Source organism: Pipistrellus kuhlii, unplaced genomic scaffold, assembly GCF_014108245.1.
Source record: "Pipistrellus kuhlii isolate mPipKuh1 unplaced genomic scaffold, mPipKuh1.p scaffold_m20_p_17, whole genome shotgun sequence".
Lineage (NCBI taxonomy): Eukaryota > Metazoa > Chordata > Mammalia > Chiroptera > Vespertilionidae > Pipistrellus > Pipistrellus kuhlii.
The window spans coordinates 16,756,283-16,783,177 of record NW_023425482.1 but is presented as its reverse complement, the minus strand read 5'-3'; the positions used below and the strand labels follow the sequence as shown (position 1 = coordinate 16,783,177).

Below are 26,895 nucleotides of genomic sequence, written 5' to 3'. Positions count from 1 at the left end.
GCAGACCCCACGCAAAAGACATGGGCAGCTGGCTTTTATCTTAAGCCATAAAGGTAAATAAGCAACCAATCAGAATGTTTGTTGCTTCCCTAGAGCAACCAATCAGAATGTTTGGGGAAAGTTAATGTTTCTCGTGTGAGTGTCAGCACCGCAGAGTAACCCCAGGTCTCTGGGGTGTGTCCACTGCCTGATCATCCCTCTCAGCCCAGAACCTGTTCTGCAGACCAGCCCTACCACAAGAATTGAGAAATGGCCACCTCCGGATTGTTGGGAGGCCAGGGTGGGTCAGAAACTACTGTTTCTTGTCATAACTCTTGTAGTACAATTTGGCCTTTTATATTATTTGCATGTATCACTATAGTTAAAACATACATATACTTTAAAAAATGAAGAACTTCTATAAATCAATTAAAAAAAATACCAATAACACCATGGAAAATTAGGCAAAGGAAATGAACAGAGGGTCCCAAAAAAGGAAAAATAGCTCTTAAGTAAATGGAAATATGCTCAATTTTAATCATAGTAGAAGAAATGCAAATTAAAATTACTACAAAGCACATTTTTCTCCTATCAGATTAGCAAAGAATAAAGATTGGATAGTGTTTGGTATTACAAAGGACATATGGAAACATGGATTCCTCTATAGTGTTGGTGAAGTGTATATTGGGAGACAATAGTAGCTATCAGAATTTTAAATGCCCAGACCTGCCTGGATAGCTCAGTTGGGTGGAGCAATTGCCCGTATACCAAAAAGGTTATGAGTTTAGTTCCTGGTTATTGCATATATGATACATAGGTTGGCTTTTTTAAATTAGCACTACAACCAAAAACAACTGGGAGATGGGGTAAGCATTAGCTGACTTCATCCTCTTTATAGCTAGGTGTCAATAAGATACTATCTAAAGATGAAACTGCTTAATATTTAGCTGTATTTTTTATTGATCATAAAGGGGTAACAATAATAGTAATATTTGGCATTTATATACGGTAAGCACTGCTCTGAAGACATCACATGTATATTGATTCATTTCATTCTCTTAAAAAGGGGTAGGTCCTGTTCTTGACCCTATTTTACAAATGGAGAAACTGAGGTCTAGGAAAACCAAATAACGTTGCCCAAATTCATAGAGCTAGTAACCAGCAGGCCAGGATTTGATGCCACACCATCAGGCTCCAGACTCCATGATTTTAGGATTAGTCTGTCTTGTATAAGATTTCTTTCAGGCTTCTTTCTGAGAAAAAAATTCAAACATGATATTTTGAAATAAATGAATCTAACTCTATTTTTGTAAATTTTTGTTAGTAGTCATCCGTTATGTCTGGACTGATGCGTATCAAGTATGAACTCTGAGAAATAATATATGGTGAAATTTTGGATAAGTTTCTAACTTCTTTGTGCTTTAATATATAATATAAAATTTTGTGGATATGTATCTTTTCCACAAAACAAAAAAAGTAATTTCTCGGGGGCAGGGGGGGAGGTGTTTAAGTCAATCTTCAAAGATTCTTAAACACCAAGCATGGAGGTACCAAGTGCTACAGATGCCATTGTCTACATTATGGTCTGAATTGTGCCCAGCCAACTGTGCCAAGCGGCCAGCCAGGCTTTCAGATGGAATTAGCCAACTGAAGAGCCATTACCCTCTTTCTGACTCTTGGATCAGGTGATTGGCAGTATCACCTGGAACCATCTAACCATGCACCGATGCACACAGTTAAATAACTGAAGCTTGAAACTCGGTGGAGAGGGAAAGCTCTGTAAACAGATTCGCCCTGTGTACATTCCTCCCGACTACCTCCGGGCACTTGCTGCAAAACCAGGAGGTGGCTTTTATGCCAGTTAAATGTGGGAATCGAGTGATCCCTTTAAAAAAAAACCAACTTATAGCCAGGCTTCCTATGGGAAGGTGTTACTGTGGCCTTGGCATCAAGGAACACATGGGGATTTGAATCAAAGAGAAAAAGAACAAGGGAAATCTACCCAGCAAACTCAGCACAGCTCCTGAGTGTCGTTTGAAGTTGACCAGAAAACAGCAGAGAGTAGATAACCCTGTGCTGAAGAGTTAGGATCACAGACATCAAAAAAGAAAATACCCAATCCGACCCTTTCTGGGTCATCCTCTACGGAGACCCTCCCCCTCGCTTTAGTGAGCCTTTCTGAAATGCTTAAGCAAAGAACTTTTCCCATTGCCTGGGAAGAGCATTTTGCAATCTAATTTATTTTCAGGTAAGAATATTTTTATAATGGCTATTCATTGTAGATTTTCCTTTTTACAACTCAAACTTTATTACCTTGCAACTCTTATCAAAATCTCTTCCCTCAAACAATCCCCTCTCCAGATTTTCCTTGGTTTCATTTTCAACTAATAAAATATGTATGCACGCACATATAAATATCTATAATATTGATAAATATAGATAACTATTGATATCAATATAAATATACTAGCTATTTAATCGTGTAAGTGGGGATACCTAATTATGGACAAATAAAGTGATATATGGATGTATGTACATAAATGTATTTAAATAACGTTGGCCATCCTGTTTCATGTATCAGGTTGGAAATGCATAGTACAAAGGTTGGTAATTTCCCCTAATCTTATTTGCAGCCTATTAAGCTGGAGATTGATGAAGAAAAAAATCTTCTGATCAAATTTGATCCTACCCACAAACGCGATCTGAACAACTGGGTGGCAGAAGAAATTCTAGCGATCAGGTACCTGGAGCACCCTCAGGTAGACAACCTGAGCCTGCGTGGGGAAGTGCATTACCCCAACCTGAAGTTTGAGACCATGGACCTGGATTTTGGCTGTATCCTGAATGACACTGAGGTGATCCGCTACGTTCCCATCACCAACTGCAGCCCACTGACTGTGAAGTTTCGCTGGTTCTTCGTGATGAACAACGAGGGAAGTCAAATAAGGTACCGCCAGCATAGCTGTCCTGTAGCGCTTTTTCCTGCTGTTCGTTTTTGTGTTGTTATTTTTTTCCTCCTTCATACTTTGCACTGGGTTCTTATATTCTGTGCACTGGTCTTGCACAAATACTTTTGGCTCTGGCAACTAATTATTGACGAAAATAACGAAGAGCCTAATTTCAAGGTCCCTCCTAGATTTCCAAGCAAGAAAAACAGACAAAACATCTTTGAAAGCCCCAGTTGCCACCAAATTAACAGTAATTAATATCCATAAGCCTGCTTTAATTTTGAATCTAGTAGCTGGATCATTAGAAACTTGTCACTAAAAAAATAAAGTCCCTGAACAGTTTTCTTAATAAGCATTTCAAAGCCAAAGCATGAATTACATAACACAATACACGGAGCATGTGCTGCATATTTCAGAGGGTGGGTGGGTTTTATCCTGGCATCGTAGTACATGTGTAGTGGGAGGTGGTGAGTGCCGAAACGGAAAAGCTATCTTCACAATATTATGTTTAGAGGTACATCTCTCTCCTGTTCAATTAAATTTAAATTCAACTAGGACCTAAATCCAGACTTAATTTGGAAAACACTCTTTTAAAAAAAATATCAACAGCTTGTTTTATTTATTTATTTATTTATTTATTTATTTTTAAATATATATATATTTTATTGATTTTTTACAGAGGAGAGGGGGATAAAGAGTTAGAAACATCGATGAGAGAGAATCATCAATCAGCTGCCTCTTGCACACCCCCCACAGGGGATGTGCCCGCAACCAAGGTACATGCCCTTGGCCGGAATCGAACCCGGGACCTTTCAGTCCGCAGTCCGACGCTCTATCCACTGAGCCAAACCGGTTTCGGCAACAGCCTGTTTTAGCCTGGCCGCAGGAAAGTTTTCATTTGGGTTAGCCTCGTTGGAGACCAGCACCAATGGGCTTCCGCCTATTTCTTCATTTGGGTGTTTTGACAAGTGTTTTCAGCACTGAGCGCTGAGTGGCCATACTTAACTAAGGAAGCTCACGTTTCCTTGGCTCGTGGGTGCAATCCTCATCTTGTCCACGACAGCCGCCCTATCCTTCCCAGCACCGTTACCATGGTAGCGATGGCTTGCTCTGGGTGCTTTCCATAGACAGCGAAGGACGACCTGGCATAGCCAGGCCTTGTCCACGCTGGTAGGTGGTGCCCTTTGCCTCTCTGGTATTCACTCGTTCATTTTATCTCCTGGACCGAGGGTCAGGCCTGAGCCGTGGAACCTGGACTTGAGGTGTCAGGGGCTGTTTAGGTTTGAAGTGAAATTCCTCAGAGGATGCACATTTAAAGTAATTATGGAGAAACCAGCCAACCTGACCTAATAAGCTGCAAGCACCACATTCTGTGGAGCTGTTCTCATGTAACAGCTGAATGAGTCTCTTCCACCTGGGAGCAAAGGCCGGCTTTATTTATTATTTATTTATTTTTGAGAAGCCCTTTCCATAATTAAAATAATGACATTTTGAAAGTACGCTTGACCAACCCTAGAGATGATATGCTGTAATTTTCTACTGCTTTAAGGATTCTTTGAACCAATCTTTTGCTTTCTTCCAACTGGCCCACACCAGCCTCAGGCTCCGCCCTCGTCTCCTCCGGCCTCTCCTCTCGGGCCTCTGTCCCGGGAAAGGCATCCCTTGTCCTGGAGCTGAGTCACCCAGCTCCTTCCTCGCCCTAGTCCCACCACTTCGACAACTCCATCCCCAAGTTCTACCCAGCCCGCCCCCTAAAGCCTCCCATCCCCATCCCACTGTGTCACCCCCCAATTCAGCTCACCATGTCTCCTGCCTGGCCCATCGCGACGGCCCCTCCCTGGGCTCTCTCAGCCGTCACTCCTGCTCCACAGTCAGCTGCCCGCACAGTAGCCAAGGGGCCAGTGTGGCACTGCCTGGGTCTTCAGCCTTTCATGACACCCCTGCTTCTTAGGAGACAGTACAGGATACTTCCGCAGAGCGAGTGCCGGTCCTGCATTTCTCTCTGGTTTCGTCTCACCTCACTCTGCCATCTCCACCCTGACCTCCCTTGCAGGCCTCTTTCCGGCCGGAGCTGCTCCCATCTGACTGCTCGCTTGCTCTCTCTCTCTCTCTCTCTCTCTCTCTCTCTCTCTCTCTCTCTCTCTCTCTCTCTCTCTCTCCCCCCGCTGGAAGCTCTCCTCCTCTTCCTAGTGAGCCCCTTCCCCCATCGTGTCTCAGCTGACACATCCTCCCCAGGAGGCCTCCTCGAGACCCTCCCTCAGATGAGAGCCCCTGCCGGAGGCTCTGGGAGCCAGCTCCCTGGGGCCTGGCCCCATTTGTAATAATGGCTCACTGTCCAGCTCCCCAGGAGGCCAGAGGGCACGTCTGTCCCGCTGCCCGCGGGTCCCAGGGCCCCGCACAGCCGGTGGCACAGAGTGGGTCCTCACAGGGTTGTTTTTAATCAGCTGCTCCCCTGCTCTCGTGTGCTGAGCAGAGAATGGTTGCATAACTGGTTGAAGATCCTTTTCTGTCAGCTTCCTGGCACCTGCCAAATGGAAAAGGTTCAAGGCATAATGTCACCTTGAATAGCAAAAAAATAAAATAAAAAAAACAAAAAATGCCACCCGCCTTCCAGAAAGGCTCCCTCAGTGCCCGCGTCAGAAAAACATAAAGAACTAGCTGGCGAAAGGTCACTTTTCTCAGCTGGACCAACACTAACCTTTTTCCCCAATTATAATTCTTCTCAGCACCGCAGTTAGTAAACGAAATAAGAGGATGAAGGAGGCTTTTCTTCTTCTTTTATTGCCGCAGGGAGAGGATGCCTAGATTCTCTATATTCCTTCCTGTTGCAACACCCATTCCTCTGCCGTGTGTGTGTGTGTGTGTGTGTGTGTGTGTACATGCACATGTGTGTGTGTGATTTTGTAGGCAACTTTGACTCATGTATTTAAAGAATCCCTGTTGTTTGAGCATTTTTTTCAAGTCAGTCCCCCTATCACATATGGGAACAAAAATAGAAGTAACATGGACAAGCATGCTAACTAACACTCGGTGAGCGGGAAAGGCAGTAATTAGCTTTGAAACGTGCTCCTCCACGTGAGTCCATGTGTAGGACAGGGCTCTGGGTGACTCTGGTGGAGGACAGTCTGTCCACTCACACACACCACACACACAACACGTATGAGGAAGCCAAGCGTGCAGCCGGCCCAGCCAGCCCGTGGGGATGTGCCCTTTATGGGCTGACTGTGCAGCTGGACGGGAGCATGATGTTTCACGGCATCTGTTTGACAGAGGAGCCCACGGAAGCCCACGCTGGGACCAGCCTTCGCTGCTGAGCGGCCAGGGAGAGCCAAGCAGATGCCGGCTTGGCTGGTACCTCTGCCCAGGCTCAGCGCTGCAAAGCCGAGGCGATGCTAGAACTTGGAGCGCATGAGCCAAGTGGTCTCCAAGGACAGCTTTGCCTTTTTACTTCCAAGTCAGATTATAAATAAATCGAACACGAGGGCCTGAGGGAGCCCAGCCCTGGAGCAAGGGAGCATGTGTTGTTCGCACATTGATTTTCCAGTGATGAGCATAAATTGTCCAATATTGTGATTCGGAGAGGAGAGGGGAAGGACTGGAAGGGGGTGGAGGAGGCCTCACTTTCTGGATGCTTCCATCTGTCTCCATCATCCCTCAATTTCTTGCCAGTGAACCTTTCCTAAGACGTGATATATCAATGGTGGTTGAGATCGTGGGCTGTGGTTGGACACGGCTGTTTAAAATCCGGGCTCTGTCCTTCTGGCCATGTCTTTCTGGACCATCCCTGAGCTTGGGTCTACTCAACTGTAAAATGGAGATAATGTAGAAACCTAAAAGAGTTGCTGTGAGGATTAAATGAGAGATGCCTGTAATATGTCTCTGAGATGGGAAAGGAAGTCAGGAATTTATTCCCTGAGGGTGCCTTCCTCTCCCTCATATCAAGTGCTGCTAAGTGAAGTGCTCTCCAAGATCCTAACGCAGGGCAGGGAACGTCCGGCCAGGCCCGCAAAATCATCCGGTCTAGCCCTGCCAAGGCATTAGGGGTGAGTTAATGAAGTGTTTGACCAAGTGTTTGCAGGCTAATTTTTAAATTTTATATATATATATTTGTATTGATTTCAGAGAGGAAGGGAAAGGGAGAGAGTTAGAAACATCAATGATGAGAGAGACTCATTGATTGGCTGCCTCCAGCACATCCCTACTAGGGATCAAGCCCACAACCTGGGATCCTACTGTTCTCAGGCTGATGCTCTATCCACTGAGCAAAGCTGGCTAAGCAGGCTAATTTTTAAGTTGATAATTTTGTATGGCCCGCAAATGATGTTATAAATATCCAATGGCCCTTGGTAGAAAGAAGGCTCCCCTCTCCCCCTGTTCTAAAGGGTTAGAGTGGTAGGGTCCTCAGACGCCTAGATGAAGGACCCAGGCCCCATTTTCCTGACCAAGAGCAGGAATCCTTCCCCTGAGCCAGGCTGCGCTCATCAGGGCTGGAGCCAGACCTAGCAGGTGACAATCCGTGTGGCTCAGGAGGGCAGGCCCAGAGTGCCTCTCGCACTCCCCACCCCTCCCTGCAGCCCGCAAGCCCAGACCCATGATGAGCGCAGGTCCTTGCTTTGCCCACGGGTCCAATAAAAAAAAGTAAATATGTAGGGGATCGACTAGAGACCCTTCCCGGGGCAGCCTTGGGAGGTGTGGGCCGGTGACAGCAGGGGCACGTTAGGTTAGGGAAGGTGCTGAGGTCACAGGGCCACCTAGGAGTGGAGTCACCCCTTCAAGGAAATGTGAACAGGACACGCTGCCTCCACAGACTCCATGATGGCAAGACTCTCCCAGTTCTAATGGGTTTCTCCTGGGATGTTAGGGTTGGAATCCAGGTCCCTTAGTGAATACCCCGTTGAGTCCTGGGCCTCTGCCTGCCCACAGGAGAGAAGGAGCCTCACAGGGAGGAGGCCCTGGGATCTTGGGTGGGCAGCAGTGGGCATCCCTGCAGCAGAAGGAAACTTTAAATCAGGAGAATGGGCCTCACCGAAGAATGAGCCCACCTCTGCCCCGACTGGCTCTTGTGAACAGAAAGGACGTGGCCCGGCCCTGCTCTGACCTCCTAGCTTTTCTGTGGAGCCAGGCGGGCCTAGAGTGACCGATCTCCTGGCTGACATTGGCGATCCCAGCCTATAGAAATGTGATCACGTCTATTTCAGAGCCAAGTTCAGGACTATTTTCTAGACCTACTGGTTCCCCCCTTCACCCCTTCTCAGCCAAACTGATCAGTCCTGGTTGCTAGGTAACTGTTACCTTAGCGACAGAACACCCCAAAGGGTTCTGAATGGTTATTTGTGCCCACCGGACACCGGCAGTCAGTGGCAGAGCTGTGAGCCCGACCTGCCATGGAGGGCCTGCTGCCTGCCACCGCGTCCGCCTCCCAGCTGATGGTGGAGCATCTGTGCGGGGTGCTGCTGGGGATTCCCGAGAGCTTAAGACACGGCCCAGGTCCCCCTGCGTTCCCCTGGGGGATTCTGGTGGGCGCTCTGGTGGTGGTGGCTGTGAGAGCAAAGAGACGACACACTTCAAGGAGCCGCCAGGTAAAAGGTGTTCTGCCCGCCATGGAATATTGGGCCAATGACCGAAGCTGATGTCAAGCCACCTGGCGTGGAGGCCAGTCCTCTCTTGTTACAGACCTTGTGTTTGAGGGCCCTGAATCAGTACCTGGGCAGGCAGTCACTTCAGCATATGGTTGGCTTACTGAAAACAGTATGCAAGAGCCAACCTCCTAAATGTTCCCAAGTGACTAATGAGAAGCCCATCTCAAAAGCCTCAGGGATTGATGGCGAACAACTTCAGAAGAGCATAATGGGTGATTTGAACAAAAATACATGATTCAGAAAGTTCAGAGCTCCTCTCAGAAGGAATTATGGGATGGGAGCAGAAAACCCGGGAGAAGGAGAAGGAGAAACAAAGGCTGGAGCCGTCGGATGCAGGAATGGAGCAGGCCCTGCCAGATGGAGTTCCCCATCGCTGTCAGTGGCCGGAAACCCAATGCTGACCAGCCCCAAGCCTGCCTCTCCTGAAGATCACGTGGATGACAGAAACTCGGGATCCCCACAAAAGAGGGAAGCAGAAAGGAGGGATGCTGGCATCCACGTGTCCCAGGAAAATCGGGAATTAGCCAGACAATTGTGGGAGCAAAAGCAAATGAATGAAGCGCTTGCAGCAGAAATAACGAGCCTGCAAGCTGAAAAAGCATCTTTGCAGCGTGAAAATTCAAACCTGAAAGATGAGATTCAGCCGCTGACGCTGAAGCTGAAGCTTTGAATTCTTCCCGATACCCGTGAAGATGCGACCCAACTACAAAAACAACCGATTGAGGCGGAAACACACTATTTCTATTGACTTAATTTATTTAAATAAATAAGACAATAGAAAGGAAAAAAAACAATTAGGGGACACATGGTCCTTTATTTTTCTTGCAAAACAAAAACAGATATAATGAATACCACAGGGCAGGTTGGGGGGAGGGTCCTTGCACACAGCCATCCCAGGCTGCACAGTGTGCGGGTTGAGAGCCTGGCCTCTGAGGCGGGATCATGCTCAGCCGCCTGCCCCAGGTGACCTTGGCAGGCGGCTCAGTGTCCCTCAGCTGCAGCTTTCTCATCTGAAATGAGAGGGGTGATAAGGGCGCCTCCCACATACAGAAGTGTTGAGGAGCCATGCTGGTCACATAATACATGCTCACTAAATGCCAGCTCTTATGGCCATCCCTTTACGGAGGAAACTGAGTGGATTGGCGCCTATGATGTTAACTCCAGGCCACATTTTGAGAAGCAGCGTCCCAGAGGCAGCTTTGACACACTGTCTCCTGTCATCGGTCTGAAGCCAGTTCAGGCCCCGGGGAGGCCTAAGCTTTGGTCTCTTCCATAAATATCCTCCTCTTTTCCCTGTAGGCCCTACCCCTCCCAGAACCCTGTAAGCTTCTGCATCTTTATCTTTTCCCACCTCCCAGAGAAGTTTGGATCAGAGACAAAAGCAGGCACGGAGCCCTGGAGCTAAAGGGAGCAGCTCTGATGAGGGGTCACAGGGGTCACAGAGGAGCACCACAGGTCAGGTCCGAAGGAACACGAGTGCTTGTCTGCGGGAGCTGCCATACACAGTACCACAGACTGCGAGGCTTACCCACAGGATTGTTTTCTCACAGCCTGGAAGCTAGACACAAGATCAAGGTGTGGGCAAGGTTGGTTTCTGCTGAGGGCCATGAGGGAAGAATGGGTTCCAAGCTTCTTTCTGGCTTATGGATGACCCTTCTCCCTGGGTCTTCCCTCTATCCATGCCTGGGGCCAGATTACCTCTTCTTATGAGGACACTAGTCATTTTGGGTTAGTGTCCATCCTAATGACCTCATTTTAACTTAATTACTTCTGAGGCCCAGTCTCCAAATATGGTCCTTTTCTGTAGTGTTGGCATTTAGGACTTCAGCACATATCTTTTGAGGGGGACCAATTCAGTCCATTACAGTATTTATTTTAAAAAATCAAATCAGTAAATACAGGAGGACACATTAGAAAACTAAAAATGCCCTGATAACAGAAGCCCATAAGTCAGGGACAACTTACCAAAACTGACTCAAATATATATATATTACCAATGGTTTCATAACCATTGAAGAAATTAAATCATTTCACATCTTGCTATAATAAAATATTAAGTACTAATAGTTACAGGCAGGTTCTTCCAAGGAATAAATAATTCCAAACTTACACAAGTTCTTTTCAGAAAATGAAAATAATAAAAGGAACTATTACCCAACTCATTTTATGGAATCAGAGGGAAGAAACGAATCAGATTTGTAGAAACTAATCTTCATACCAAAACCCGCTCATTAAACCAGGTCAGAGACATAAATATTTCAGGTCATTCTCACTCATTAATTCAAACTATAAATGCAAAATATTCATTAAATATTAGCAAATTGAGTCTAGGGAAGAATAAAAGGATGGGATGTCATGATCAAGTTAGGTTAATTTCAGGAATTGCAAAGTTGGGTTCCACATTAGAAAGTCTAATGATTTAACTTCTCTCATTAACACGGTAAAGAAGAAAAACAAATGGTCATCTCAACAGAGTAAGGAAAAAAACTAAAACTAAACAATGACTCATGGGAAAAGTCCTTAACCTGATCAAGGATAACTTGAGAAAATAATAAAATGTTAAAATCATTTCAGGAAGATATGAAAATAAATAAAGGAGACTAGATTTGGAAAGAAAGTGGCATAATTATTTACATGGAAACTCAAAATAATCTACAGGTAAATTCTTAGAACTAGCCAAAGAATTGAGTAAGGATGGTAGATATAAATGTGAAAGGCAATTTTTTACACTTGAAGTACATGTAGGACAAAGCCTTGATGGTCTCTGACCAAGATATGATACAAAAAGCACCAACCTTATGAAACTATTGATAATTTCTGCATTAAATTTGAGAACTTTGAGTCATCAAAGTAACACCATAAAATAATTAAAGGAGAAGTTGCGAACTGAAAGAAAGTCCTAGAATACTTGTTATCTTCAAATTACAAGTGTAAATAATCTATAAATTATGCCTTTGAAGAAAAAAAGCAAAAAAATTCCATTTAAAAATGGGAGGTAGTGGGTAGTTACTTCACAGAAGCGGAACTATAGATGGCAGATATAGAGATTCCACCTCATTAGTAATGTTGAAAAAGGAGGTTAAAACAATAGATAGACACCACAGCACACCCACAAGCATGGGTCACATTAAACATGACCACACTAGACTACAGAGGCTACGGAGGGACAGCAGCTCAGGCATTGCCAGCGAGCATGACCACTGATAGCAGTCACTCTAGAAGGCAATTTGTCATTCACTGGTGAAGTTGACCATGAACATTCTCAAAACTCCACCCAACCTCCTAGCCATTATGATGTGTGTCATCTTTCCTCAGTTCAGCTTCTCTCCCCAGTACCCACCAGGCCAGTACATTCCACCAGTTTTTCCTCAGAAGTTTCCCAGACTCCATCCTTCCTCTCAGCTCTCCTGGCTGCCTCCTTACCCAGCATGCCTCCCTCCCATCCCTACCCACCATGCTAGCTAGCTGCTTCCTCCTGGTTTCCCCAGCCCACATCATGTTCAGGCTACCCGTTCATCATCTCATTCCTTCCTTCTGACGCCCGCTGCTTTGCAAGGCCAAACCTCCTGCCTGTGTCCTCCCTCTCAGCCGTTGCCTCTCGCTTCCTCTCGAGCTCTCCCTGTCTTTGCCCTCAGTGCCTGCACCCCACGTCTGAGAGAGCCCTCCTCTACATCCTCTCGTTTCTTCCATAAGAAAACAATATCCTCCTCTCCCCCATTCACTCCCCAACCCAGTGTAAGCTGGCTTTTGGCCCCTCCCTTAACTGAAGCTGCCTCACTGGACAATCAGAAATGATTTCATGACTCCGCATACTCCTTGACATCGGCTCTATTTTTAGTGTGAAATTGCATCGTATGTGGAAAAAAAGTGTATATAACACGTAAGCATGGTTTAAGAATAGAAATGACATGAGCATCCATGTTGCATCACCCCCATTGTAGATAGGACACCACTAGTAAATGTTGAAACCCCTTGTGAAGGAGAACAGTATGAGGTGGACCTCCAGCAGCCCTGCTTATCCTCCGTGTTGGCCCCTGAAGTCCTCCCAGGCCTCCCCTAGATGGGCTCATCCATCCAGATTCTCCTCTCCCGCTGGGATGGGCCAGCTGGTTTATCTGCTCTCACATTCGCCTGGAGGGCTGTTGGCCACCTCTCAAACCTGAGCTTCCAGAAACAAGTTCCTGCCTTTGGGGTTGGCCTGCTAGGGACTCAAGGCCAAGCAGGGCGAGCCATTCCACTCACTTCCTATGTAACTTGGAAGTGACCTCTGTATTAGGGATTACCTAGTCTGCCTCTATGTGCAGTTCAGCTTAGTCCAGTCTCCTGAGAAGCCATATTTGTTACTCCAAGGAGAAATGAATTGGGATGTTTTTCGTTTCAACAGTGTTAACAAAACTTTCCGTACAGTTTGTATGTCATGATAGAAGAACTCCAGTTCCCTTATTATAAATTCATTCTTTTTGAGGCATCTTCCCAATGTCTCCCCTATTGGTAGAGGGCATCTGCCTTCTAGATATGTAGTCAGCCACGCCGGCCTCCGAAGCAGTCAGTGGGGGAGTATCCGCCTGTACCTGAACCCGAGTCAAAGTGATGTCCGCTCGGTTCACTTTGTGAGCTGCTTCTTAAAAGGAGCGCCGTTGTCTTATCTATGGGCTCGTGTGAATTAAAATCCCCCAAAGAAGCTACCTCTGCTGAGATCAGGCCTTAGAAGAAATTGACTTTCAAAACGGCCCTGTTTTGAGGAAATATTTCCAAAGAGCTTAGAAGCTGATTAAAAGGGAGAGCTCGCAGCTGCGTCTCCGAGAGCACGCAGCAATGGGGACCCCTTCTGGAGCTTTTGGGGAAATGGAAGTTTCTCACAGAAATCCCTTGTGAAGGAGAGCTTCAGGGCAGATTCTGGGCGCATTCCCCTGCGCTTTTCCTTATCTACCGTATTTTTCGGACCATAAGACGCTCCGGACCATAAGACTCACCAGTTTTTAGAGAAGGGAAATGAAGAAAAAAAGATTCTGAAACAAATAGTGTCCTAAAATATTTTATGTGCATTAAAACCCAACATCACAGTCATAAACACATGTAATCAACCCTGTAAAGTAAACAGCAGCATTTAGAACCATTTTAGAGCCGGGCAAGCACACAGAGACCACACAGAGCCGGGCAAGTAAAAAAACTTTTTTTTTAAAGTATATGTGTAGGCTATATTTGGACCATAAGACGCAGGGACTTTTTCCCCCCACTTCTGGGGGAAAAAAAGTGCGTCTTATGGTCTGAAAAATACGGTAGATACCAGAGTACGTTCTAGGAAGTTCGCTCTGTCTTCGTTATGTCATGGATTTCAATTGCTTTTAAAACAAAAGGCCTGCCTACTCTGTGGCTCACTGCCGTGGGCACGGTGACATGGAGGAGAAGCCCTCCCCGGTGGGTCCGGTGGACTGAGTAAAGGTGTTAAGAGCATGAGCGTCGGAGCGAGGCCAACTTAGCTCAGCCACCTGCTCTGTGAGCCTCAGTTCTGTCAGCTGAAGCCTGAGGACCATCCTAGCACCTTGTGAAGATTTAATTACTAGGCAGTCCTCACTTAATATACTGCCTGGTAGAGAGTGACAGTAACTGCTGACTACAGTTACTTAATTAGGGCCTGTCGTAGTCCGTGCAGGCTGCTATAACAAAAAAGTCCAGCTCCTGCGGGGCTTATGAGCAAACATTTATTTCTTACAATTCTGAAGGCTGGGAAGTCCAGGATCAGGGCGCAGACAGATCCGGCGTCTGGTGAGGACCCACACTTCCTGGTTCACTGCTGGCACCTTTTTCCTGTGGATTACTTGGCAGAGAGACAGGCTAGCTTCCTGTGGACTCCTTTGTAAGGGCACTAATCCCAATCAGGGGGGCTCTGCCATAAGGACCTAATCACCTCCCACAAGGCCCACCTCCAAATACCATCACTTTTGGGGTCTGACCTCAACATCTGAAGTCTGGGGGGACACAAACATTCAGTCCAAGCAGAGCTCTCACTTTTATCGCCATTCCTGTGACCTTCTTGCCTCCGTCCTATATGTCAGTGATCCGCAGCCTTGGCTGCACACTAGAATCATGCTGGGACCTTTTCCTGACTCCAAGTAACTCAGAACACCTCCATGGGCGGTCAGGTATCGGTTGTTCTTAAAGTTCTGCAGGTGATGCCATGGGCAGCTGTAGTGAGGATCGCTGTTCTAGAAGCTCCAGTTCCATCTCCTTTTGAGAATCTTTAAAAAAACCAGCTTTTAAAGGTCTGAGTAACTTGAGTTACTCACTTGTTCCAAGAGGACCAGGTTCTCCCAACCCTTCTCCCTTTACAGAGAGCTTCGCCTCAGACCCCGCATCCTGTCCACTCCCCGCCAGGCGGCACCACGCTCCCTCCCGGGCAGTGAGATAGCTCCTCCTCATGAGGACTTCCCCCGGCAGCCAGGGGAGGTGCGTCCCGCCCTCCTCTGAAGCCGAACAGACTCTCCTCTCATTTGAATTTCAAAACTGATGGCAGTTCCCACCCATCCCAGCACAGGGACAGCTCGTGTGCATTGGATGTTCAGCATGACCCCGGCACCCTGCCGAGTGGGTGACACGAGCTAAACCCCACAGCAATCAGAGGAGGAGGGTTCCATCGCTAACACAATACCCAGGCACGTGGTGTGTAAATGCGGAAGCCAGAATCCAGCCCCGAGGCTCGTGTCCTCAGAGCCTTGCTCTGAACCGTGGTGCACTCTGCACACCGTGCCGCCGGGCCCCGGGACCCTGGGCTGCCCCCGCTCCTGTACCCCTGACTCTGACCCCGTGGCTCTGAGTCCCGAGAAGCAAGCGTTGGCTTTTTCACCTCTGGAATAATACAACACAACACAACACAACACAACACAACACAATACAATACAATACAATACAATACAATACAATACAATACAATACAATACAATACTACAGTGGTTCCCTAGAAGCAGAGCCCGAGCCTAGGATGGTGATTTCTGGCAGGTGATTTATTGAGGGAGGGCTCTCAGGAGGAATTATAAGAGAGTAAAAGAGACAATATAGAGTGCAGGAGAACATTATGGGGAGGTGTGATTTCAGATGTCTTGCCTCTGCTGACCCGGGGGAGCTCTGGAGTGTGAATTGCATCAGAAATTATCCCACGCAGAGACAAGGAGGCTGGGTCCTCACCCTCATCAGACACCCTTGCCTGCAGCTCACACCTGAATGGGTGGGAGGACATAACGTCCCGAGCAGCTCCCCAGAGCCAGGGCAATGCTCCAGAGAAAGGTGCAGCCAACACCCACAGCACCCAGGGGATGGCACACCATTCTGGTAAAAGGGGTCGCAGGCAGTGTGCCCATGGCATCTGCTACAGTGGTGACTGCAAAAAATTAAATGGCGCATGAGCCACGCATATCACACCTTTCAGCCAGCATGGCTGGCTTTACCCTCTAGACACGCCCAGAATCCAGGTCCAATGAATGAATGAATTAAAAGTCATTGTGTCCACTGCAAGACTGTCCCTGCCTCTCTCTCTTTTTTTTGGAGGGGGGGGGGGGGGGGGAGGAATGGGGGAAGACCTTATTTGCATGGCACAGACTTTAGTGGAAAGCCATCATACACCATTCTACCTCCAACTATTGTCTGGATGACAGCACAAAAATATTAACTGAAACACATGCATGTCCTTTGGGGTTTTATTCATGGGCCACTGCCTCCAGTGATGTGAGAACAGACAATAAGAGCTGCAGGCATTTTTTTAATTTTCAGCACAAAAGAATGTATTGACCCAAGGTTACCAAAAATTGAAAATAAAATAGGAAGAGGAAAACTGCTGAGCCCAAACCAGCATATCTGATTGACAGTGTGTCTGACAGTCACATGGTTCCGTCACAGCTAAAGGGCATGGCAGGGGGTGGCCTCTTCCCTCGCTCCTCTGATGCATCTGAAGTGGGTAGCTCTGGAATTGGACCAATATTGATTTTTATTTTTATTTTATTTTTTTTTTTGCTAGTTTGCTGTGCACTGTCTTTTAAAAATAACTGAATCTAATCCTGTTTGGGTCAGCATAACAGGAACGTAATCATCTGTTCCTGAGGATAAAATGAAATCTGGTTCAAAAAGACTCCACCAGCGTTCTATTTCAGCTTCGTGGAGCAGGTTTTCGGCTCTGATGGTGCGCGGAAGCCTCCGTTATGATAAAGGTTCTGCCATCGCCTGTGGCTCGGCTGTCAGCAGCAGGGCTGCCTGACTGCTCTCCTTTGCTCGTTTCCAAAGAGACCTCTCACTTCCCAGTTTTCCAGGCACCATTGTCACCTGTGTGTCTTTCCTATACAGATATTCCCATATGCTTTTAAGCACCTTTATTCATAGTATTAAAAGCTGGAGTCCAGCTCCTATGGCTCAGTGGTTGAGTGTCGACCTATGAACCAGGAGGTCAGGGTTCATTTCCTGGTCAGGGCACATGCCTGGGTTTTGGGCTTAATCCCCAGTAGGGGGCATGCAGGAGGCAGCCCATCGATGATTCTCATCATTGATGTTTCTATCTCCCTCTCCCTTCCTCTGTGAAATCAATAAATATATACTATATATTTAAAGCTGGAAACAGCCGAAGTGTCTGTCAATAAGAAAATGGATAAACACACTAACCAGCTATTATTGCTCGGTGATTAAAAGAACAGACTGCTGCTCTGGCAATAACATCAGTGAATATAAAAGCATCCCACTGTTCTGCCCAGCCTATGTGGCTCAGTGGTTGAGCATCAACCTATGAACCAGGAGGTCACGGTTCGATTCCTGGTTGGGGCACATGCTGGGTTGCGGGCTCAGTCCCCACTGTGGAGTGTACAGGAGGCAGCCAATCAATGATTCTCTCTCATCATTGATATTTCATCAATGACTCTCTCTCATCATTGATATTTCTATCTCCCTCACCCTTCCTCTCTGAAGTCAATAAAAAATATTTTAAAAATAAAAGCATCCCACTGTTTTGAAAGAAGTCAGATACAGAAGAGTGCATATTAATAAACCCATGTATGTGCAGCTGTCGGCATGTCTAGTCCACAGTGCTCAGGAGCAGGTGAGTGTGCGGAACCAACGGACCGGGTAGGGGCACAGAGAAACTTTGGGGGAGGATGAAAATGTTCAGTGTGTTAATATGATCGTGGTTTTGCAGGTGTGTGTGTGTATTTGTAAAAACACATCAAACTGTATGCTTACCATGAGTGCACTGTGTATGTAAATTATACCTCGGCGAAAATTGATTTAACAAGTGATCTCGATATGGCAGAAGTTACTAAGTTGGCAAAGGAAAGGGTGCATGCTAGAGGGTGGACAGTATCCTAAAAGAGTGCAGATGAGATGATCTGAAACTTAAAAGGGAGGAAAACGCCCATGGCAGGATGGGACAGTGTTGGGTGCTTGGTGTAACGAGTGACATTTCCGCTGGGCCTCTGAGACAGAGTAAAGTGCATGCGGGGCCAGAATGAATATGCAAGTGACATTGGGTTGATATTAATATAACGGCCTGAGACCTGGGAGGGGAGGAGTCCCTAAAAGCCACGTGCAGCCTGAGGGGAACAGGAAGAATGGGGGTGGCCCTGCCACTCCGGCCTTTGTGACATCCAAAGGCCTTTCCGGTCAGTGAGACCTGGACAGTCACTGATTTCCCCCTCCATCCTCTGCTCGGAGGAACTTGAGTGGCACTAGAGCCAACTGGCTGGGCCAGGACCTGGGTGGAGCAGTAGGGGGCCCAAGAGCAAACCTGTGGAGGCAGGGCCCTGCGAAGGCTGAGCCGCACCCACAGGGCCAGAGGCTGAGTGCCCCACCTTCCTCGCCTGAGGCCTGCCCTGCTTTCTGGGTCTCTGGGAGCAGGATCCTGGTACCCATTCATTCACAGCCATGCCTGAGTGCTGCTGCGTTCCAGGCACCGTACTAGGATGAAGCAGATACACTGAGCTCACGGTCCAGCAGGGACAGGAGACTTAAGTGCGGAGGGGAAGCTCAGGGGCTTGTGGGTACTCAGAGAAGAGAGACGCCATCCAGACCGGGAAGGGTGGTCAGCAAACTTTTAGGAGAAAGTGAACGTCAGCTAAGATTTGAGCAAGGGAGGGTGTAGGGCAGTCCCTTCTAGGCCTGCCAGGTCTAGGATTTTGGAATCAAGAGCCCACCCACGCGCCGACTTGTACCAGCTGGTGTGACTGTCACTTGCCCATGAGCTTGTAGGTTTGTGATGAGGCTGGGGAAGCCCGACCGTGCCCGCCTGCCCCAGATGGAGTCCATCCTGGGACCTCGGCCTCCACCAGCTCGCCAGCAGTCTCCGCAATCAAATCCCCTGAGATTGATCTAAGTGATTTTGTTAAGTAAGTGCAAAGCCAGAATGGAATCATTTTAATAGCATTCTTCTCTCTGCACTTACTTGCATTCTCAAACTCATCCCTCGTTTATTCATCCAACCACTCACGGGTTCACAGTTTAATGAGCGCCTTCTGTATGTCAGGCCCTAGACTAGAAGTCACCTCTGCTCTCAGTGGGCCACACATAGTCTCCTGAGTCCTGGGGGACTGAGCCCTTCCTACCAGGGTGCCCTCTCCATCTGCCCAAGGCCCACCACCAGGGTCAGGTCAAGGTCGGCAAGCAGAAGAGGATATGACAACTCGTCAAGCATTACACCCTCACAATGAAATGCTCCAATAAATGATGCAATTTAACATTGAGCATGGGGTAACACATCCAGGTAACCTGGGGGATCGCCAGAGCCTCCAGACCCTCCCAGAGCTTTTCATAGGTCGAACGCAGACGTGACAGGCCACGAAAGAGGGCTTGGGCCTGCAGGAAATCGATCAGTCTGATGCCCTGCACTGCTTGCCTGGGGCGGGGAGTAGCAGAGTGCTGCTCTGCTGACCTCTTGAGAAAAACATCCTTGAGTGAGAGCCCTCGTTTTTGGGGCAAGGGGCAGTGGGAGGAAGACGGGGTTGTCGTGTTCTGATGGCTGTCAAAGCAGTGATTCTCTACATTTCGTTCACTCCCAGGAGCACCCTTGTAGATGAAGACACTTGGCTTAAAGAAAAAGAATACAGAAGAACAGAAGCGTCCAAGCTGGTCAACTCAGACGTACGGTTTCCTTTGCCTGGGGCGGGTTGCAAGTCCAGGGTTCTTTCTGTAAAACAGAGGCAGAAGCAGATCCTGGGGCAGAGGGGCCGGCGGGGGGGGGGGGGGGGGGGGGGGGGGGGGGGGGGGAGTTGGCTGTGATAAGGCTGCGAAACTCAATCCAGGTCATGTCCCAACCAAACACCCAGAGCCTGACACTCAGTGAGAGCGCAGACACCTCAGCAGCAAATGGTCTCTAGGATGGAAAAGCCAGTTTCCTCTAAACCTGAGTGACCTCGAGCTCTTTGCAGCCCCTCGATGAGGCTCTAAGAGGAGAAATATTTTCCTCCGTGATTTCCCAGTAAAAACAAAGAGGGAATCAAGGGAATCAATTTTGCATATTCATACCCTTAAGCTCTCCTAGAATAATGACTTAGGCAAATCATTGGAGATGCATAGATTTGCATACAAAGATATTTGTTACAACACTTTAGAAATAGCAAAAAAATTGGAAAAATAAAGTAGCGTATGTCCGTGAGGATAGCCGACTGCAGCTGCAGAGCGGGGTAAGCAAGCATTGTCACCCTCCTTCAGTAGGATGATGCATTGGCTTAGCCTCTCGACATACGATTTGGTGAGAATGTCAGAATTTAAAATGCACGCTTCCGCTTCCTCTGCGGGGATATTATTCTCCAGATACACCTTTATACTTACATCAAGACAGGTCATTGTTCTCATTCATTGCAGCGCTGTTGGTAAAAGCAAGAAAAATTGCAATGGCTCCATAATACGAGACCAGTTAAATACACTAAATTGCATCTGCAGAAGAATTATACTATGAAATTCTTTTGCAGAAAATGAGGAAGTTGTTTATATATTGACTTGGATCAATCTTTGATATATTAAGTAAAAAATACTACATGTCCCATTTTTGTTGTTGTTATTCCTCACCCAAGGGTATTTTCCCATCGATATTTAGAAATAGAGGAAGGGGAGGGAGAGAGAGAAACATCATTGTAAGAGAGATACATCACTTGGTTACCTCCCATATGTGCTCCAACCAGGGCTAGGGGTCGAACCTGCAGCTGAAGTATGTACATAGGTATGTACTATGTATGTACGTATGTACATGCGCTTGACCAAAATGGAACCTGGGAGGTTTCAGTCCATAGGTTGAAGCTCTAGCCTCTGAGCAAAACCAGTTAGGGCAAATTTTTTAAAATTATTTTAAATGATACTTTGTAAAGAATATTTAGTTACGTGGGAAAGCACCACTCAGAATATCAACTGAAAACTCAGAATATAAATATATATACAAATATACACACATATATTCATATATCTACAGTATAATCTCATGGTTGATTTGTATTTCCCTATTTTAATATTTCTGTATTTTTCACATTTTTTTAGAATGAGTATGTGTTTGTATATAAAACACTTGTCTTTGAAAAGTTAATTTTTTTCCTATAGCTAAAGATGTTTGTCAGAGAAAACTCAAGAAAACAGAAAATTGAAAGCAAAAATCCTCAAAATCTCACCATTTATAGAAAAAAAATATTACTGAAATTTTAGCAAACAGCCTCCCAGATATATCTATTTGCATATGCAAATCTCTGAATGAATGTGCACATGCTCACATCTTCCAGGGTGATACAATGGCATATCTCATTTTACATAAATGAAACTGCTTTTTCACTCAATAATCTGTTGTGTGCATTATTTCTAGTCCATAAATACACATTGCATCATCCTTCATGAGTACCACATACACTTCATTTAAAGTGATCCCTTATTGATAGGCATTTAATTGGCTTCTAAAGTCTTGCTACTTTAAATAATGCTGCAGTAAACATCCCTGTACATACATTTTGTCCAATTATCTCCATAGGAAAAAAATTGTCCAATTATCTCCATAGGGAAAAAAATGTATTATAGGCGTACTTCAGAGATATGTCAGTTCTTTCCAGACCACCACAATAAAGTAAATCTATTATATAACAGTCAAGTGACTGAGGCCACTGGAATGACCCATAGCTATGACACACATTGCATCCAGCCATCCTCCTGTGTCCCCTTGCCCTGGCTGGCCCCAACGCAATCGGCCCCAATCAGGGCAGGCTGGCCGAACCCGACTTGTGCATGAATTCGTGCACTGGGCAGCTAGTAAAAGTTATGTTTACACTATAGTGTAGTCTCTTTAGTGTGCAATAGCATATGTATTAAAAGAAACAATATACATACCTTAATTAAAAATTACTTTATTGCTAACAATTGTTAACCTCTCTGAGCCTTCAGGGAGTCATAATCTTTTTGCTAGTGGAGGGTCTTACCTTCAATTTGTAAAAAAAAAAAAAAAAAAAAAAAAAAAAAAAAAAAAAAGCAAGCAATATCTGCAAAACACAATAAAACGTAAGGTGCGCTAAAATGAGCTATGCCTGTATTCTTGAAATATACACAACATGCTTCATTTTTCTTTGTGATGGGAGAAGCACATTGATGACCCCATTGTAACTGCTTGCTAACTTTCCCTCACACCTCTAATTTTGAGGGATTAAAAGGGAACTCTGCTGAAACAGAAAGAATAGAGCCAAACCAGAGCCAGGTGGAGTTTCAGGAATCCCTATGGCTCTCCGAACAGAAAGAGACTTTCCCTTGGGATAGAAGAAGTAACATCTCCTGGGCACCAAAGCCACCTCACACTAATTCTTATTACTGCCCCACATTAGACATTTAAGTCTTGCCAGAGCACTATTACTGCCATGATCATCCTGTATTTTCAAGGTGCTGGGCTAGTCACCTGGCATGGAGTCAAACAAGTTAGTGAGGAAATGATCTGTAAATCACCTGGACTTAAACTTACCTTTTGCCAGCTCCCCATCTTGATAGATGCTCTCATCTAGAATGACTTTCTCTGCAGGTGTTTGACGTCTTGCCCCTCTATGGAGAGCTGGAGCCGTACCGTAGCTACCAGATAGCTTTCACCTTCTACGGACACTGTGACATGGTCGCCCAGGCGAAAGCTCTGTGCAAAGTGGAAGGAGGGCCCAACTATGAGATAACACTACGGGGAGAGGCCTCCGTGGTCAGCTATTCCTTTGACACCAAGGACATCAACTATGGGTTACAGGTATGGCCACCATCAGGAGGTTTTCTGCTTTTGCCTTAAACATCAGTCATCATCCTTGTGCTCTAAGCTCTCTGGAACCCCCAGTCACCATAGTCTCACCATCACCGCTATCCTTGACCTCTCATCTGTCCCCCACCCCCGCTAACCCTGGGCATCTTCCCACTGCCAAGTGTCTTCGCTTGCTTTTCTCACCGTCTCCTGAAATTCAGCATGCTAGATGCTAAAATGAGCATCTTCCCTCTCAATCCACAAACTCATCCCAACCTCTCTGTTTCTCTCAGTGACACACTACCACCTCAGTCCCTGGAGTTTACGGTCTCCACGGCATTCCCACTGCACTCTCTCCTTCACCTCCCCGCAGCCTTCCAGCACCCATGGGTTGCTGATTCATCCAGCGGGACCCCTCTGAATCGATGTTCCTTCCCCACCGCCACTGTGGTTATCACACTGCAGAGTCCCATCAAGCCACGCCTAAATTGTTACAGCAGTTTTTCTCAAACTGTAATGTGTGTACAAGTCACCTGGGAATCTTGTTCAGGTACAGATTCTGGTCCAGTAGATCCAGGGCGGAACCTGAGGATCTGCATTTCTAACAAGCTCCTATGTGATGACTGTACCTCTGGTCCATGGATCCCAAGGAAGTGAGGGATTACAACCCATGCTTAGCTACAACTGTTAACCCATTTAAACATCTATTGCCAGACAGATTGTCCCCAAATTTCGTTTTTATCCCATCAATCCTTGAACAGTTCATCCAGCGGCATTTGGGAAGGCCTTGTAGTATTGAGGAAATATTAGTAGTATGGTTTTGTAGTCAGGAGAACTGGGATATTATTCTGGTTTTACTTCCTACAATTGGGATGGGGTAGCAATGCCTGTCTCACCAAGTGGCTGTGGTTACTTAAGGGACCGGTCCAATACTGTGCTGGGCCAGAGAAGGTCTTCAGTCATGAGTACCTTCCTCTGCCGCTCATAACATAGCTATTGCAGGTTCCTCTATTGCACATGTGTCAAACACAAGGCCCGCGGGCCAAATCCATCCCACCAGGCCTTGCAATGTGGCCCGCACCGCGCTGTCATCACTGCACTCCGCTGCGTTTCCATCAAAATGACAGTTTATGACTGTTCAGTAAACCATTCGGCCCGCGATTTAGGCTGGATTTTAGATTTTGGCCCCTTCTCTGATTGAGTTCAACACCCCTACATTGGATAAGCGCATCTCAAGTCCCCCCATTAACTGCTGCTCCTTACATTAACCTGTTAACTGGGGAGTTCCCTTTTTAATTATACGCAAAGTATAACGGGTGCATACTCTTTCACTAGGATGTGTCAGTACGTCACGCCCAGTGGACGTAATTTCATATTATTATTTTTATTTATACTTAATTAAAATAAATGAAATATATATATTTTTGTTTATTTATATATAAAGCACAAAGGAAAATACAAAATTACAAACAAATAGAAAAGAATACCAACAAAAAAATGGAAACATCGAATTAAAACAATTATAAAGATTACAAAAAATATATACTGTCCGTTTCAGAGCGCAACATATATTTCAAGGACATATTCATATGTCCTCCTTGTTCCAGATATTGTTTACATTTGACATATTTATAAGTCCCACTCGGTTAACAGGTTAAACTTGGTTCTTCATCCCTCCTCATTACAGCTCTTTATTCATTTGGGGCCAAGCTGTTTTACCCACTGGCCCTAATGCATCCCAGCCCCTCAGACCTGCACATTTACTCTTAAATTACCCCACTCATCCTCCACCCTGCAGCCCAGACTTACGCATACTGTGAGGCCCAGCTCAGCTCCATTCCTCATTTGTCTTTCTCTTACTTGATATTCTCTGGGCACTAACGTATAGTCTTTGCCATAATATCTTATATCTTCTAATTTTTGCTTTGGAATAATTGCTAGTTAATTCAATGTCTTTACATCTTCTCTTCCCAATTAGATTTTGTGTTATGTACTCAGAGACCATATTTCCTACCAAACTTTAATGGGAATTGGATCCCCATAATGTAGCTACTGCAGTTATAATTACTGAATCATATGTGTGTGTGTGTGTGTGTGTGTGTGTGTGTGTGTGTATCTATAGGTTAAAGATTGTGGCTAAAATCAAATCTACCCAGCACCTTTTGAGACCTTTTTTATTGCACTGACCAAACAGAATTCTCTTTCATTCCTTATCTCCAGGGTCCTGCTGGCAATTGGTCCTGGCTCAGCTCAGAGCGTATTTTTTAAAGCAGCTAGTCCTTGCCCTCTCTTGTCCTAAGGACCTCTAAAGTGGCCTTAGTTTGTGATTATTGGACTTGCTGGTTAGTTGCTGAATTGTGTAAACAAAATCATGTCTGACCTATTATTCCCAGTCTTACCATATAAATAGAAAAATTCATTCTAGAAAAATCTTTTAGGAGGAGGAGGAGGAGGAGGAGGAGGAGGAGGAGAAGAAGAAAATAATCTTGGTGTAGAAAAGCTTACTTTAAGATCCTATAAAATGAGGTCTTTGTGGTGAAGAAACTGAAGTCTGGGGAGATGAGATGCTCACCCCACAGTCATACTGACCTATATGAGTTGTTCCGAGAACTAAGGTAGAGCTAGTCAGCACCTTTTTGTGATACTGAAATGAGACTGGCAGCGTCTAGCATCCTGAGAAATAAAATCCGTTGTCTCTGAGGCATGTTTGTCCAGCCACCTTTGTTAGGATGACAGCAGCATCCCCAAGGGTGATGACCCGGGGGGGTCACTGTTTTCCTCCTTCTCCTCAAGCTATTCGACCGGGTCACAGAGAATAAAGTCACACTGAAGAACACTGGGAAAGTCGGCTTCGAGTTCAAGGTGCTGACCAATTACCATTCTTCGCCGGACAACCTCATGCCCGGAGTGCCACTCATCCTGCCTCTTTCAGTAAGTAGCCATGTGATGATGGTCAGAGGAGCCCCAATTCAAACCTTCAAGTCAACCCGGAGCCAGGTCACATTACACTAAACATTCACGGCCAGGATTATGGAAATGATATTTTTAAAATCAAAGAGCTCTCAGAAGCAAGAAAAATAAATCAATCCAAGCACTTCACTCACTCACTAAACAAATATTTACTGAGTCCTGCATTCGCCAGGCACCGTTCAAGCACCAGGGGTCCAATAAGGAAAAAGACAATACAACCCCATAGATGTTTTTTCATATTTTTAAGATAGATTTTTTTTCCTTTTTATTCTTTTTGTTGTTGTTGTTAATCCTCACCCAAGAATATTTTTCCATTGATTTTTTAGAAAGCGAGGAAGGGAGGGAGGGAGAGAGGTGGGGGGGGAGAAACATCATTGTGGGAGAGAGACATCAATTGGTTGTCTTCTGCACACACACCTCATCCAGGGCCAGGGATGGAGCCCACAATGGAGGTAGATGCCCTTTATCAGATTCAAACCCAAGGAAGACCCTTCAGTCTGCAGGCTGACACTTAATCCACTTGTCAGCTCGGGCAAGATAGTTTCCTACTTATGTCCTCACACTTCCCTCGTGATTCTTTGAAGCTGAGGGCCTCCTGTCCATTGACTACAACAAGAGCAATTTTTCCCTAGTAGGTATGAAAACAACAGTAGACTGCAATGGGCCAAATTGGTTTTCAAAGCAAATGAAGGAAGTACTTTCTTGTACATTGTACGTTAATCTACCAGCTTTAAAGTACTTTTGTTGAGATTTTCTCATCATGAAAATAATTTCCTCATCAAAATAAATCCTGGGGAGGGAATGTTGAATGGAGAATACAGAGCACTGTAGGCCCTTGGGGTTATCTAGTCCATCAAACTGCCAGAAGCAGGAGTTCCATTGTACCAATTTGAATCTTCACTCTGGTCTTTCTGCTGCACAGGGTTTTATCAGTTCACTTAAAGAGCAGGAGTTGAAGGTTTACTACTTACCTGGAGTTCCTGAGATCTTCCAAAGAAGTTTTCAGGTACAGATCGCCCACCTGGACCCGGAGAGTATCACGCTGAGTGGAGAGGGAATCTTCCCCCGAATCTGCATCGATCTCCCCAGAAACCTCAAAGGTACTGCTACCCGCTATTGTAGTTCCCCACAGGGGACAGAATATGCATTTTAGCTTTGC

The 26,895-nt window shown here is 46.0% G+C and overlaps 1 protein-coding gene across 1 annotated transcript in view; it reads left to right on the top strand.

Moving 5' to 3' along the window:
• The window catches only part of HYDIN (HYDIN axonemal central pair apparatus protein), a 316,871-nt gene that overhangs the window by 181,870 nt on the left and 108,106 nt on the right, over positions 1-26,895 (top strand). Inside the window, 7 exon segments of the mRNA XM_045582700.1 lie at positions 2,613-2,926; positions 18,785-18,837; positions 18,840-18,921; positions 19,591-19,672; positions 22,569-22,778; positions 25,560-25,697; positions 26,659-26,836. Of these exon segments, the coding sequence (XP_045438656.1) occupies positions 2,613-2,926; positions 18,785-18,837; positions 18,840-18,921; positions 19,591-19,672; positions 22,569-22,778; positions 25,560-25,697; positions 26,659-26,836 (1,057 nt within the window).